This window comes from Macaca thibetana, chromosome 14 (genome assembly GCF_024542745.1).
Source record: "Macaca thibetana thibetana isolate TM-01 chromosome 14, ASM2454274v1, whole genome shotgun sequence".
In the NCBI taxonomy this organism is placed as follows: Eukaryota; Metazoa; Chordata; class Mammalia; order Primates; family Cercopithecidae; genus Macaca; species Macaca thibetana.
This window is the reverse complement of record NC_065591.1, coordinates 4,790,128-4,805,510: the sequence shown is the minus strand read 5'-3', so window position 1 is coordinate 4,805,510 and position 15,383 is coordinate 4,790,128. Positions and strand designations below refer to the sequence as shown.

The 15,383-nt window shown below is 58.7% G+C and overlaps 2 protein-coding genes across 2 annotated transcripts in view; both read right to left on the bottom strand.

Annotated features, from left to right (window-relative positions):
- Positions 1-15,383, bottom strand: part of MRPL21 (mitochondrial ribosomal protein L21) — a 1,021,966-nt gene that overhangs the window by 888,942 nt on the left and 117,641 nt on the right. The gene's annotated exons all lie outside the window — the stretch shown is intronic.
- Positions 3,912-14,200, bottom strand: FGF3 (fibroblast growth factor 3). The gene is made up of 3 exons (XM_050758212.1): positions 13,498-14,200; positions 11,222-11,325; positions 3,912-4,493 (listed from the first exon to the last, which is right to left on the bottom strand). Exons 1-3 carry the CDS (start codon positions 13,715-13,717, stop codon positions 4,098-4,100), a joined length of 720 nt encoding a protein of 239 aa, XP_050614169.1. The 5' UTR covers positions 13,718-14,200; the 3' UTR covers positions 3,912-4,097.

Genomic DNA, 15,383 nt, shown 5'->3' with positions numbered 1-15,383 from the left:
CTGCCTCAGCCTCCAAAAGTGCTGGGATTACAGGCGTGAGCCACCGCACCTGGCCTGTGGGTTTTGTTTTGTTTTGTTTTGTTTTGTTTTGAGATGGAGTCTCACTCTGTCGCTCAGGTTGGAGTGCAGTGGTGCAATCTCAGCTTACTGCAGCCTCTGCCTCCTGGGTTCAAACGATTCTCCTGCCTCAGCCTTCTTGAGTAGCTGGGATTACAGGTACTTGCCACCACGCCCAGCTAATTTTTGTATTTTTAGTAGAGATGGGGTTTTGCCATGTTGGCCAGGTGATCTGCCCGCCTCAGTGATCTGCCTGCCTCAGGTAACCTCAGGTGATCCACCCGCCTCGGCTTCCCAAAGTGCTGGAATTACAGGCGTGAGCCACTGCACCCAGTCTAATTTTAATATTTTTAGTTGAAACGAGGTTTCACCATGTTGGCCAGGCTGGTCTTGAACTCCTAGCCTCAAGTGATCTGCCTGTCTCGGCCCCCAAAGTGCTGGGATTCCAGGCGTGAGCCACCGTGCCCAGCCATGTCCTTCCTTTTTAAGGAAGAATGGCATTCCATTGCATCAATGGAGCACATTCTATTCATCCATCCCTCTACTGATGGATACTTGGTGTGATGGTTAATAGTGTCAACATGATTGGGTTGAAGGATACAAAGTATTGATCCTGGGTTTGTGAGGGTGCTGCCAAAAGAGATTAACATTTGAGTCAGTGGGCTGGGGAAGGCAGATCCACCCTTAATCTAGTGTGCACAACCTAACCAGTTGCCAGCGAATATAAAGCAGGCAGAAAAAGGTGAAATGGCGAGATGGGCCTAGCATCCCAGCCTACATCTTTCTCCCATGCTGGATGCTTCCTGCCTTCAAACATCTGACTCCAAGATTTTCAGTTTTGGGACTCAGACTGGCTCTCCTTTCTCCTCAAGCTTGCAGACGGCCTATTGTGGGACCTTGTGATTGTGTAAGTTAATACTTAACCAACTCCCCCTTTATATATATATCCTATTAGTCCCATTCCTCTAGAGAACCCTGACTAATACACTTGGCTTGTTTCCACCTCTGAGCTACTGCAAATGGCACAGTTATGAATATGAGTGTGCAAACATCTATCCATGTTCCTGCTTTCATTTCTTTGGGGATATGCCCGGAAGTGGAATTTCTGGATCACGTGGTAGCTCTCTGTTTAGTGCTTTGAGGAGCCACTGTGCCATTTTTCATAGGCTGCATAATTTTTCCATTCTTACTCCTGACAGGTTCTGGACCCAACGTCCCAGAGACTCAACAGGCAAAGACCTGCCCCACCAGCTCAGCCCCTTTCTCTCCCTTCTGGTTCCCTCTGGGTCACGAAAATGCAAGCAGGGAGGCCACTGTCCCTGGAGCCCCTGGGGCGGCCTTTCTTGACCTAGAGGGCATTTTCCCACAGAGCCACGGGTGTGGGGTCTCCAGGCATTGCCCGCCCCGAACACACGTGAAGCAGGTGAACCATCTAACAGCGATGGGTGCTGGGTCCCAGGACCCCCTCACCCCCGTACCCTTTTTCTTTTCAGGAGAATTCTACCTGCCCCTAGCCCCTCCTGTGTGTAAGGAAGCAGGAGTTCCCACCGTGGCACCAGAAGCAGCGGGCACCCTCTGACGCCTCCCAGGAAGCCCATGCTCTCAGCCTGTTGCCCGCCTTCTCTCACCTTCCCCTCATCCAGCAGAAGCGGGGTCGCTCTCCTTTTGGAGGCCAGCAGGCCCCTTGCCCGTTGTACCTGATGCTCAAGCTGTGGTAACACAGCCCCACACAGGGTAAGTGGCTCAAACAGACATTTATCATCTGCAGGACTCTGGGCTGGATGTCCGAGACCGGGGTGTCAGTAGTGTTGGCTCCTTCTCAGGGCTACAGGGCAGAGTCTGTTCCTTTCCTGTCCCTTAGCTGCTGGTGTTTGCTGGCAAACTTTGGCACTCCTGGGCTTGTAGCAGTGTCACACTTGTCCCCACCTTTACGCTCTCATGGCATCCTCCTGTATGCACGCCTGTGTCCACGTGTCCCTTAAGGAGGACCCTGGTCACAATGGTTTCAGGGGTCATTCTACTCCTATGTGACCTTATCTTCACCAGTTGCATCTGTAATGACCCCACTTCCGAATAAGGTCACATGCTGAGGTACTAGGGGTTGGGACTTCAGCAGATAAACTCTGGGGAGAGGATGTAATTCACCCCATGACCCCCCAAACACACACACAAAATAAAGTCCCTTGGACTCTGGTGTGGGAAGGTGACCTCGGCATAGCTGTCTGCTGCGAAAAATCCACATTCTCTTGTCCAAGCTGTTTTACATGTTAAACAAGAGCCCCCAGTGTCTCCTATGCCTTCATCAGGAGCCATCTGTTGATCCTGTAGCACTGGGTGCCGCTGCTTCCCCGCGTCGACACGGCCCCTGGGCAAGTTCCCCTTGCCAGGCCTCAGGGTCATCATCTGCAAGGTGGAAGTAATGGCAGCCCCTGCCCCATCCCACTCTGGAGAAACAACAAAACCCACAGCAGAGCTCAACCTACACCCTGCTCCTGCTGACTGCCATGAATGTGTGTCCCTGCAGGGAGCCATTCCAGGAAATCTGACTTGCGCTGGGAGCTGAAGGAGGCACCAAGATTTTCACTTGTGTTGCACACGTGCCAGTGAGGAGCCCGGCCTCCCTGTGGGTTTGGTGAGTCTGCACTGACCAGTCAGGGGGCTCTGAGTCTGGGCTCTCTGACTCTGGGCTCTGTGACCATAAACTCTCTGGCCCTGGACTCTCTGAGTCTCAGCTCTCTGACTCTGGCCTCTCTGACCCTAAGTTCTCTGACCCTGGGCTCTCTGAGTCTGGGCTCTCTGACCTCTGGAAGGTCATGGGAACAGAGAGTGATGGTCCTCACAGCCCCAGGCTCAGGACAGGCTCCTCACCTGGGCCCTGCCCATCCTGCAAAGTGCCAGGAGAGGTTTGTACACTGCCCATGCTGGCTCTTGCCTGGGCTGGCCCAGGTGATCCCACCCATGCCATTGTTGGGGAACAGGTGTGAAGAGGCACCTAGTCCAAGGCAGGGCCTGGCCACCACGTAATCGGTTCTCTTAGCCTCACCTTCTCAGGTAAAGATGGGGTGCACAGGTCCCAAGAGCAGGCTGTAAGGATAAAGGAAGTTTCTGTGCTGCCTGACCTGATACAGTTGCTCTAAAGAGTCCCTGGAGAAGCGCACAGCTTCCAGAGGAAGGAGCTTTTTAGAGTTTTAGAAGAGTAAACCTCTCTCTCTCTCTCTCCACACGCACATACACATACACGCAGAGACACACACACATCACACATTCAGACACACCCAGAAACATACACACACATACATGTCCACACACAGGCATGCACTAACACAAGAACACACATACCCACATGTGCACTCACGCTTTCATAAATACACGATCCTTCTCGCCATGCACACACACGATGCACACACACGATGCACACACACGATGCACACACGATGCACACACACGATGCACACACACGATGCACACACATGCACAAACATGCCTTAGCATGTTTCCATCCATCCAAAAAAATCATAACTTTCTAAAACCAGGGGACTGAAGTGCACCTTTAGCCTGATCTCTGGGAATACCGTCTTCCTCTTAAAGCCTCAGCTGACGCAGGCTGGTGCCAGCGCGGATTCTGCTGTGCTCAAAGCAAGCACGTTCCAGTAAAGGCGGCAAGTGCTCCTCAGCCTGCATTACCATCTACCAAACGACAGAGTAGAATAAAATACTTTAATGTTTTGATGACACAAAGCCCCACGCTGCCCTGCTGCTCCTGGGAGGCTCCTCGGTCTGCCAGGGCTGGCACTCAGGCCCTTCCCTGCGAGCTTCTTGCCACACAGACCCACAAATGCCCTGCATTGCCGGCACCCCCCTCTGAGCTCCGACTTGGGCCCTCTTCAGTTCCCATTGGACCCTGATCTGAGCTGGCTCTGGAAATAGCTGAGAACTCAGAGGCAGGAGGCAGGGGCAAGTGCTCAAGGAGGACAGTCAGAGTCGAGAGGCTGCCACACCAAGACGTTGCCAGGAGCTCTGGCGGTGGCCACCAGGCCCAGCTAGTGCGCACTGGCCTCCAGCTGGGAGCCCAGTCTTGGGGCCTGAACGTGCGAGGGCTCCAGGCCACCCAGGCTCTGCTTCTGCCGCCGCCGTCGGGGCTGGACCCCCTTACCAGGGGGTCTAGGCAGCCCACCCTGCAGCTGCCGCACCATCTCGTGGTCCCTGTGGTCCAGCACGCGGGGCAGGAACAGGGAGGACTTCTGCGTGCGGCGGGTCTTGAAGCCCCTGCGGGGCCGGCCCTTGCCGTTCACAGACACGTACCACAGTCTCTCCGCGCTGGGCTGCCGCCGGGCCCCAGGCGTACTAGACACCGTCCGGTACAGCCGGGAGGCGTATGTGTTATAGCCCAGCTCGTGGATCCGCTCCACAAACTCGCACTCGGCGCTGTAGTGCTCCTGCGGGGATGAGATGTCACGGTCAGTGGCCCGGGGAGACTGCGCCAGCGTCAGGGCCCAGGGCTGCCCGATGCCTCCCTCCCCTCCTTTGAGGCTAATCGGTCCAGTGCCAAACCCCAGCGCACTCTCAGCCAGCCACACCTTTGCCTAGGCCTTGCCCTCTGCCCGGCATGCCCTTCCTCCCCTGTGTGCCTGGTGAACTTGGCCTTCTGCCCAAAGGTCACCTTCTCTCAAAGCTGTGCTAAACAACTCCCAGCTCCAGCCTCTGTCCCCGTCTGAGGGCGCTGACCCAGTACAGGGATGTGTAGGGTTATCTGTGGAGCAGAGACCGGGCCAGCCAACCTAGGTGCCCTGGGGGTCTGCTGGCAGCGTGGACGTCAGCAAGGACTGGGCATTTGGACCAAGGAAGATGACAGCACCCAGATCGCTTTTAAAGAAACTACAGTGGCCGGGTGAGGTGTCTCATGCCTGTAATCCCAGCACATTGGGAGGCTGAGGCGGGTGAATCACCTGAGGTCAGGAGTTCGAGACCAGCCTGCCCAACATGGCAAAACTGTCTCTACTAAAAATATAAAAATTAGCCAGGCGTGGTGGCACGCGCCTGTAATCCTGCTACTCAGGAGGCTGAGGCGGGAGCATCTCTTGAACCCAGGAGGCAGAGGCTGCAGTGAGCAGAGATTGTGCTGCTGCACTCCAGTCTGGGTGACAAGAGCAAAACTCTGACTCAAAAAAAAAAAAAAAAAAAAAAAAGAAATTGCAGAAAAGAAAAAAGAAGAAAGAATATGAAAAGCAGGAAGGGAAGGGGACACAGCCAGGTTTCATGAGCCCAGACTCTCCGTTAAACGCTGCACTCAGGGGTCCCAGCTGGGGTCACTGACCCCTGAGCAGCACTCTCTGAAGCTGGAGGGTCCGGCCTTGCAGGTTGAAGAGGTTACAATACAGAGCAGGGGCCGGGGCCTGGCATGAGGCACGTGCTCAATCAATGCCACAGATACTGCTGTTCTTAGGATGAGAGCAGAAGCTGGGGTGTCCCACCACAAGCAGGACAGAGAGGACACTGCTTTGTCATCAGAGATTAATGGGATCCTTGTCAGGCCCCGGGTGCAGTGGGGGAAGGGCAGAAGGGACCCTGCCCTCTCAAAGGCACAGTGAAGCTCTGAACTGAAGGAGCTTACACCAACATCCCCAAGGCCTGGCCATGGGAGGTTCCCTGAGGGGGTGCCTCATGGGGCCTTCTTAGTCTGTGGGATAGGGAAGGGGTGGGTATGCCTTATGCAGACCCACTGGGCTTCAGTCCCAGCTACAGGCGGGTGGCAACGTCTAGGGCCACCTCCCTAAGGGGGTGACTGAGAGGAGCTGCTCCCTCCAAACCAGAAAGGGTGGTAAGAGGTGGAAGCAGCAGGTGAAAAGTAGACAGCAGGATCTCGCCTTCCTCCTGGGGACTGGCCACAGGGAGGAGTCGGAGGCCCTCATGGTCTGTCCCCATCTAGGGTGTGGTGTCCCATGGGAGAGAGGGAGAGTGGCAATGGCCTCCGGGGCTCCCAGGCTGGACCCAGCAGTATCTGACCCTACAGGACCTCAGGGAACAAGATGCTTCAAGCACCCCAACCTCTTTTCTAGCGACATGAAAGCCCAGAGCAGGGAAGGGTGGAAGGCTTGACCTGGTGGTAGGGGCTGCCTCTTCCCATGACCCAAAGCCCCCCTGCTCTCCAGCCCTCTTGGAGCCCCAGGGCCCCCTGGGTCACAGTATGGATGTTACTGTCCAAGACCAGTCTCCATGTTTATAGATGTGGAAACTGAGGCCCGGGGTGGTGCCAGGCCCTACATCACAGGGGGATAGAACAGTATCTGATCTGTGCCTGACCCCACATAGCCTGGGGCTCAGGGGCTATCTGGGAATGAGCGGGTGGGCTCAAGGCCGACTTCCCCACCCCACGCACTGGGTACGCCATGTTAGTGTCTGGCTCCAAGCCCAGACTGTGAGAAGCTCAGGGCAGGACCCAAGCTTCCCCACGTCCCTCGATCCTGCAGCAGGTGCGTCCTCTCAGGGCCAGAGAGGCCAGGCGGTAGGCTTTCTCTTTGCAGGGCCACTTGGGGGGTGGGCCACTGACGGACACGTGCCTGTGAGCCTCAGGTGGCGGGGGCTCAGGCCCTCCTGAGGTGGGAGATTGGGGGCAGTGTAGATCACTCGCTGACACGAGGTAGGGCACCTGGGGCGGCCGAGATGACCAAGGCAGAAGGTGTCGGCTCAGGGATCGGGGCCGTAGACTCCAGAGCTGCTGCAGTTGGGACTTGCCGTGACAACGCTTTCCAATGTGCGTCCTGACACTGCCATCCCACCAGACCTGGTCCCACAGGCCCATCCCCCAGGACCGCTCCCACCCCATGAGGGGTGGGGAGGAAGCAGACTCCAAAGCCACTTTGTTGAGGAGGTAGCTTCTGAAGTGAGCTGGAAGGGCGGAGTGGGCACTTTTTAGTGGGCATTTTCTGGAGGAGGGCATTCCAGGCAGTGAGGGTGTGGCGTGAGCAGCATAGATGGCTTGGGAGTTGAGGGAGCTTCCGGAGGCTGGAGGAGGCTCACCCTTTGGATGACAGCCACACTGGGAGCAGGTGGCACCTGGGCTGCTGCTCTGTGGGTGGAGGTAAGGTGCCTGTGGGATGCCTGGGTGTGATGGGAGTCCTCAGAAGCCATGAAATGGGCTGATTTGCTTTTTTAGGAAGCCCCCTTAACATGTACCTAGCAGAGTGCAACACACAGTAAGTTCCCAGGACACTGACTGGTGAATGAAGAACTGAATGTCAGATGAGTGGGTGGATGGATGGATGGGTGGATGGGTGGATGGCTGGCTGGCTGGGTGGATGGATGGATAGCTGGATGGATGGATGGATGGATGGATGGATGGATGGATGGATGGATGGATAGGTGGCTGGATGGATGGATGGATGGATGGATGGATGGATGGATGGATGGGTGGATGGGTGAAAGGATGGAAGGAAGGAGGGACAATGGATGGATGGACAGGTGAATGGGTAGATGGACAGATGAACAGATGGAAGCATGGATGGAAAGAAGGATGAAAGAAAGGAAAGAAGGAAGGAAGGAGAGGTGTATGGACAGATGGGTGAAGAGAATGAAGGAAGGAGAAGGAAGGAAGGAAAGAAGGAAGGAAGGAGGAAAGGAGGGAAGGAGGGATGGAGGGAGGGAGGGAGAGAGGGAGGGAAAGAAGGAAGGAAGGAAGGAAGGAAGGAAGATGAAAGGATGGCTTGACAAACAGATGGACTGGAGGTGGGAGAGGCTGGAGCAGTGATCCAGGTGGGAAGTGAGGAGCCTGCCTTATAAGGTGTGGTCTCGGGGATGAGGCAGAGGGAGGTGAGGTGCGTGGGCTGAAGAGATGCAGGGGCATGGTCTGAGGTCTAGGGATGGGCTGAACAGCAGGAGGGGTCTACTGTGACTCCCAGCCCACTCTGGTGAGAGTGAGTGGCCGGTGGGGCAATGATTAAGATGGGGAGTCGGGGAGCTGCTGAGTTCGGTTGGAGAGTCTGAGCCAGCAGGATGCTGTGGGAGGGTGGTCTATACCTCAGAAGGGAGGTCAGGACCAGACCCAGGAGTGTCGGGGTGCAGTGCTCACTGGCCCAGAGGAATGAGCTGGCCCAAGGGCAAGCATGCTGCCAGCAAAGTCCAGGGAGCCCCATGGCGGGACAGCACTCCTAAGCAAGCTGGCCACATGCAGGACTGTGGTACCAGGTGGCAGGTGGCAGGCAATGGGATTGGCATTCAGGCTACTATGCCTCTCAGGTTGTCTTCAGGGCAGTGGGAACTTCTCCACTGGGCACTCTGGAAATGGTTCCACACCCTCCAACCAGACTGCTTGACTACCCCCAGCCTCAGCATCCCTTGTGGGGCTAGGAGCCTCTGTCCACCCTTCTCAAAGCCAGACTGCGAGCTCTCAGGCATGAAAGCCCCAGGTGGGCTCTGAACCACTGGGACCCCCTCATGTCATGCTTTATTCTGTCTCCCCAAATCCTGGGTCCCCTATGGCAGAAGCTGGCACCATGAGGGTCCCTGCTCCCAGACACAGCTTCCAGGACACTGATGAATGGACTGAATGTCAGACGGATGGGTGGATGGATGGATGGGTGAGTGGATGGGTGAATGGGTGGATGGATGGGTGGATGAGTGGATGGGTGGATGAATGGGTGGATGGGTGGATGGATGGATGGGTGAGTGGATGGGTGGATGGATGGATGGATGGGTGAGTGGATGGGTGAATGGGTGGATGGATGGGTGGATGAATGGGTGGATGGGTGGATGGATGGATGGGTGAGTGGATGGGTGGATGGATGGATGGATGGGTGAGTGGATGGGTGAATGGGTGGATGGATGGGTGGATGAGTGGATGGGTGGATGAATGGGTGGATGGGTGGATGGATGGATGGGTGAGTGGATGGGTGGATGGATGGATGGATGGATGGATGAGTGGATGGGTGAATGGGTGGATGGATGGATGGGTGAGTGGATGGGTGAATGGGTGGATGGATGGGTGGATGAGTGGATGGGTGAATGGGTGGATGGATGGGTGGATGAGTGGATGGGTGGATGAATGGGTGGATGGGTGGATGGATGGATGGGTGAGTGGATGGGTGGATGGATGGATGGATGGATGGATGAGTGGATGGGTGAATGGGTGGATGGATGGATGGGTGAGTGGATGGGTGAATGGGTGGATGGATGGGTGGATGAGTGGATGGGTGAATGGGTGGATAGATGGGTGGATGAGTGGATGGGTGAGTGGATGGGTGAATGGGTGAATGGGTGGATGGATGGGTGGATGAGTGGATGGGTGGATGAATGGGTGGATGGGTGGATGGATGAGTGGATGGGTGAATGGGTGGATGGATGGGTGGATGAGTGGATGGGTGAATGGGTGGATGGATGGGTGGATGAGTGGATGGGTGGATGAATGGGTGGATGGGTGGATGGATGAGTGGATGGGTGAATGGGTGGATGGATGGGTGGATGAGTGGATGGGTGAATGGGTGGATGGATGGGTGGGTGAGTGGATGGGTGAATGGGTGGATGGATGGGTGGATGAGTGGATGGGTGAATGGGTGGATGGATGGGTGGGTGAGTGGATGGGTGAATGGGTGGATGGATGGGTGGGTGAGTGGATGGGTGAATGGGTGGATGGATGGGTGGATGAGTGGATGGGTGAGTGGATGGGTGAATGGGTGAATGGGTGGATGGATGGGTGGATGAGTGGATGGGTGGATGAATGGGTGGATGGGTGGATGGATGAGTGGATGGGTGAATGGGTGGATGGATGGGTGGATGAGTGGATGGGTGGATGAATGGGTGGATGGGTGGATGGATGAGTGGATGGGTGAATGGGTGGATGGATGAGTGGATGGGTGAATGGGTGGATGGATGGGTGGATGAGTGGATGGGTGGATGAATGGGTGGATGGGTGGATGGATGGATGGGTGAGTGGATGGGTGGATGGATGGATGGATGGGTGAGTGGATGGGTGAATGGGTGGATGGATGGGTGGATGAGTGGATGGGTGGATGAATGGGTGGATGGGTGGATGGATGGATGGGTGAGTGGATGGGTGGATGGATGGATGGATGGGTGGATGAGTGGATGGGTGAATGGGTGGATGGATGGATGGGTGAGTGGATGGGTGAATGGGTGGATGGGTGGATGGATGGGTGGATGGGTGAATGGGTGGATGGATGGGTGGATGAGTGGATGGGTGGATGAATGGGTGGATGGGTGGATGGATGAGTGGATGGGTGAATGGGTGGGAGGAAGGAGGGAGTGGCCTCTGGACCAGAGAAAATGAAGGGGTGCATTCCAGCTTTCTGGACCTTCCTTTATCAAAACGGCTAAAAATCTGTGATGAAATTATCGGCTTATGTGAGAGGGAGCTGCGCGGTGTGTCCTCTGTGCACAGGACTGAGCAGAGAGCTCACTGCAGGGAGATCGTCCTCGGGCCGCGTCGGCTAGACTACTTGTGGATGGAAAACCTCTCATTGCCCAAGGAAGTATCAGCCAAATTGCATGTAATGACTAGTCGGAGGTAGCAAATTTCCCCGTTACATGTATTTTACTCTGTGTATTCCCCACCCCTACCATACCCGCAGAGTAAGGAGACCCTTTTTGGTTACACGGAGGCCCAGGCAGTAAATAGACTGTGTCCCAAGCCTGGGCTCCAAGGCTCCTGTGTGCCCGGGACATGGGCGCCATCTCCCTTCCCCTCCTAGGCTTCAGCTCTCACCTTTCCACCCTTGGAGGGAACCTGCAGAGCTGGCCCAGCGCCCTCCTCCCCATGCTCCCAGGAGAGCTCTGGCTGCCCCAAGGAACACTCCCAGGTTGCCTTGGGTCCATTTATTTTGGTGGAAATTTGGGGGACAATCACTTCCCTGCTCTCAGCTACTCTCAAGGGAGGATGGTAGTGATGACGAGGATGGGAGGAACCTTTGCTAATCTGGCATTCTCTAGATTCCAGGTCTGCCAGGACGAGGCTCCAGGTCACTCACGGAGCAGCCTCTAACAGACACAGCCAAAGATCACTGGGCGCGGAGCCCTGCGCCACGGTCTGTTCCCAGCTCGGGTCCCATGTACCTGAGCAAAGCGTTCTACTGCCCACATCCCCCATCTTCTGGTGTGATGTGCAGGCCAGACCACTACTCCCACAGCGCCCACCCACGGGACAGCCTGGACTCACCGAAGCATAGAGTCGTCCCCTCTTGTTCATGGCCAGGTACCGCCCGGAGAAGAGACCCCTGATGGCCACAATGCCCACCTCCACTGCCGTTATCTCCAGAATACCTGGAAGAAATGAGAGGTGCCTCACTCCCACCACCCCCCACAGAGCCACGGAGCGGGCGGCTGATGCCCAGCTGGCCTTGCCCAAAGCCACACCCCGGGCTCAGGGCTGGGGAGGGTAGCACACAACCCACAGGTCACAGAGTGAGTGGACGTTCAGGGAGGGAGAAGTCACCAGACAGGAGGCAGAGAAGGAGACTTCAGGGAACGTTTGTCCTTATTCAAACCTGGGAGGGAAACGATGCAATTAACATTCCCACCCGCTGACGCTGCCCGCAGGATGGTTTCCATTCCAACCTCACAACATCTTGCCAGGTGCCTTCATCATCCGACAGACAAGCAAGTGGGGACCACTATGGCTGGGTGACTGTCAGGCCCCTGCACATGTGCCTGAGCGAGAAATCAAGCCCTAGCGGCAGTCATGAGAGTCTGAGCTCTGGGACTGCACGGTCCCCAATACCTGCGCCAGACAGCGGGAAAGCTGGGCCCTGATGAGCCAGGCTGGTAATAAAACCCACTGACAACAACACACAGGGTGCCTGCCACCCAAATCCTTCTGGCCGTAGACCTGGCGGGAGATCATTGTACCTGGCAGGGCAGGAAGCCGGTTTAGACCCTGGAGCCCGCAGAGGGAAGCTGGGTGGGTCTCACCCACTCGCCAGGGATAAGAAAGTTTAAATCTCCCCTCCCGCCTTTCCTTCTGGATACACGAGTGCAGTAGCGGAGGCTGGGGGCGGGGGACTGCATCAAAGGCCGGGGTCACTGTCTCCCAACAGAGGCTGCGAAGGGATTGGGGCGACTGCCTGCACCCTCTCCAGGGGATGCCTCTCAGGACCGCGCTCCTGGCACGCGGTCCGAGCACGGCCGCGGTCGCCACCGGGCTTTTGCTCCAGCCCAGGGCTGCTACGGTGCAGGCTGCGAGCCTCCCGCCTTCCCAGTGCGCAGGCTGGGCGGCCTCGGCGGTGACCGCCCGGGGGGACCAACGAAGCCAGAGTCTCGACGCAGGACGAGCACCAAGAAGTTTGGATGCTGTGCGACTCGAGGGGGAGCCTGGCTTTGGAGAGAACCGGGGTGTCTTTGTGAGACGAGTTCGGCACACTCGGACCCCCTGGCAACAGCTGGTGCCCACCGTGCGGCTCCGGAGGCGCGTGTCCCCAGGGCGCCCTCACAGGGCTACGGCTTTCCTGGAGGAAGCCGCGGTTTACTGCCGCCGCCACCTTCAATCCCCCGCACCGCTTCCTGAGCCCGGGGCCGGAGCCGAGCGCCGCGCGGCGCACGCGAGGACCACTGTGGTCTTGACTGCCCTCCCACCCTCCCCACGCGGTCCTCCCGGGCCTTGAGCTCCGCTATCCTGCTCCTTAAAGGGCTCGGCGCGGGCCTCAGGTCCCTGTGACCAGAGGAGCCTAACCGTGTTGCCCGGCGGACTCCCGCGGTGAGCGCAGCCCGGGCCGCGGGTCCTGCGTGCTGCGGGGGAGGGTGTGTGTCTGCACCCCCAGGTAGGGGAGGACACCGCTCCGCGCTCCTGATCCGCGCGTCCCGACGGCGAGAGCCCCCACCCTCCCGTCGCTGTGCAGCCAGGGAGGAGGCGGGGGAGGTGCAGATTCCAGCGCGGGGAATAACTGTCGGAGGCGGCCGCGGCTGGGGAACCGAGCTCCGCAGGGCAAGAGTCCTCCGCTCAGAGGCAGCGGCTGGGGCGGCCACCTGGGCAGCCGCGAGCGGGGAGGGCGGAGGGGACGGCGGGGCGTCCAGGGGTCGGCAGGAGGAGGAGAAGTCGTCAAAATAATAAAGAGGATGATAAATGCCTTGTCCGGCTCCTTTTCTCCGACACATTCAAAGGGCTTAAACTTGTCAGAGCTGCCCAAAGCAGCAGAGCCGGGAGCCCAGGGGTCGCCTAGCTCGCGTCCCCTCAGACCAGCGGGCTGAATCCGGGACGGACTGACAGCCGCCGTCGCCCTCTTCGGACGTGAACGCCCATCCCCCCGAGTTCTGCTCGGACCCCAGCGCGAGCTCTTCTCCCGGACGTGTAGGGCGAGGAGGACACCCTGGCGGTCGCCTTCTGGCAGCGGGAAGCAACCGGTCTTTTCCCGGACACCCTGAGCGCACCGTGCCTTCTCCCGGGCCCGACCCTCCCCGGCTCCGCTTCCGCCGCGGGGTCCCGCAGCGTCGGGCACTCACTGTAGGCGCTGTTCTCCAGGCTGCCGTTGACGCGGCCGCTCGGGTGCAGCTGGAGGTGGTACTTCGTGGCGCAGTAGAGCTTGCGGCGCCGGGGCGCCCCACCAAGGTGCTCGTAGACGCCGCCGCGGCCGCCCGCATCGCGCCGCAACCGAGCCCCAGGACCCGCTGCGGGCCAGCCCGGCTCCAGCAGGCTGAGCAGCAGCAGCCAGATTAGGCCCATTGTGGCATCGCGCCCACCCCGCGGCGGCGGCGGCTGCAGGCGAGCGCGGCGCCCATGGAAGGGGCGGCAGCCGGGCCGCGGCGAGGTGCTCGGAGCGGGCTCCCGCGCTTGGCGATGCTGACTTCGGCTTCGCGGGAAAGGTGGGGGAAGAAGGGGAAAGGGTGGGCGAGAGAGAGAAAGAGAGGGAGAGTGGGAGAGGGAGAGGGAGAGAGCGATCGCGAGTCCCTTTAATTTCCACCCAGGAGCAATGAAATTTCCGTTGCTGCGCAAAGCGCTGAAAGAAAGGACGGTTCGGCAACAAAAGGCCGACGTGGTCCCCAGGCGGAGGCGCGGGAGGGGCGGGAGGCCGGCGGGTGGGGAGCCCCGCGGAGCTCGGGGTTCGGGCCGGGCGCCGCCTGCATACACTCGCCCCCAGCGCAGGGCCGTCGAGCCACGGCTCCGCTCCGCAGCGCGCCCCACGCCCCCGAACGCCCTCCCGGCTCTGAAAGGTCCCTTCCCCGCCCCTCCCCCGCCCCCTCCCCCAGACCAATTATGTCTCCGAAAATTATAGACCGAGGCCTTGAGGCGGCCGCCCCAGGCCCTGTCACCCCCTCCCGCTCCCCATCAATCCCCCTGCACAATGGGGCCGCCGCCAATGACTGATGTCCGTGAAAACAACTTGCGGGGAAGTCGAGCTGACAAACGCCCATTAAAGGCGGCGCATAATGAAGGGCACTGCGGAGGGCGGCGGCGCGAAGGCTCCGGGGCGAGGGCACGCGTGGGGAGCCCCGGGTTTGTGTCTGCGCTCGGCGCTTCCTGCAGGAGCAGCGGTGCCGTCCTCAGCCTTGCAAGGCGCGGGCGGGCAGGGACTGGAGATGCTATCTTCTGTTGCGCACCCCAACCGGGCACCCGGAGTGGTGGGGTTAGCGCTCGTCGGGCAGGCCTCGGAGGATCCCGTCCCTGTGGCGGTCCAGAGAGGGTCCTGGAGAGGCAGGAGGAGGGACGCGAGAGCCAGAGAAGTGGACGCAGACAGAGAGCCCTAGAGAGAAAGAGATGCAGATAGAGAAAAACGGAGAAGGAAAGGACAAGAAAGACATGGAAAATGTGAATGACAGAGATTGGCCAAAGAGAGGAGGCAGGGGAGACGGAAAGAAGACAGAGCGGCGGAGAACACCCGGAGAAAAGCACAGGGAGTCTGGCAGCCACAGCGGGACGGTGATGAGAGGAGGAGCCCCGCAGAGGCTGGGAAGGGATGTGGAGGAGTCCTGGCCTGGAGGATCTGAAGCAGTGCAGATGGGGGGGTGTCCCCTGGTACTGTGTGGGGGTCAAGGTGTATCTCAGCTCAGGGGGCCCTGTGAAGAGGGGTTTCAGAAAGTACCCAGAAAAGCCACCTCCCCACCCATTTCTCTTGCTTCCTGGTCCTCTGTCCCCCAGGGTCCTGGGACCAGCAGGAAGCAGGGGCCAGCACAGGGGCTTTGCCTCTCTCAACCCCGCCCCGGAGTAGGGCACCGCTGTGGGGTCCAGGGGTCTAGGCCACAGCTTTGGCTTCAAGTTGACCAGGGGCTCGGGGGTGAGTTGGGTGGGCTGACATTCCCCAGCCTGCCATCTGCATCAGGGTTTGGGGTCAGGCAAGTGTGCAGGGCACTGTGAGCTGTGGCAGTGAGCACACGCCCCTGGGACATGTCCA

Excerpts from the sequence above, each read along its gene's own strand:
- FGF3 (XM_050758212.1), bottom strand. The coding sequence starts at position 13,717 with ATGGGCCTAATCTGGCTGCTGCTGCTCAGCCTGCTGGAGCCGGGCTGG. Across the intron at positions 11,326-13,497 it reads CCTGGAGAACAGCGCCTACA|GTATTCTGGAGATAACGGCA; the intron begins GTGAGTGCCCGA and ends CATTTCTTCCAG. Across the intron at positions 4,494-11,221 it reads GGGGACGACTCTATGCTTCG|GAGCACTACAGCGCCGAGTG; the intron begins GTGAGTCCAGGC and ends TCATCCCCGCAG.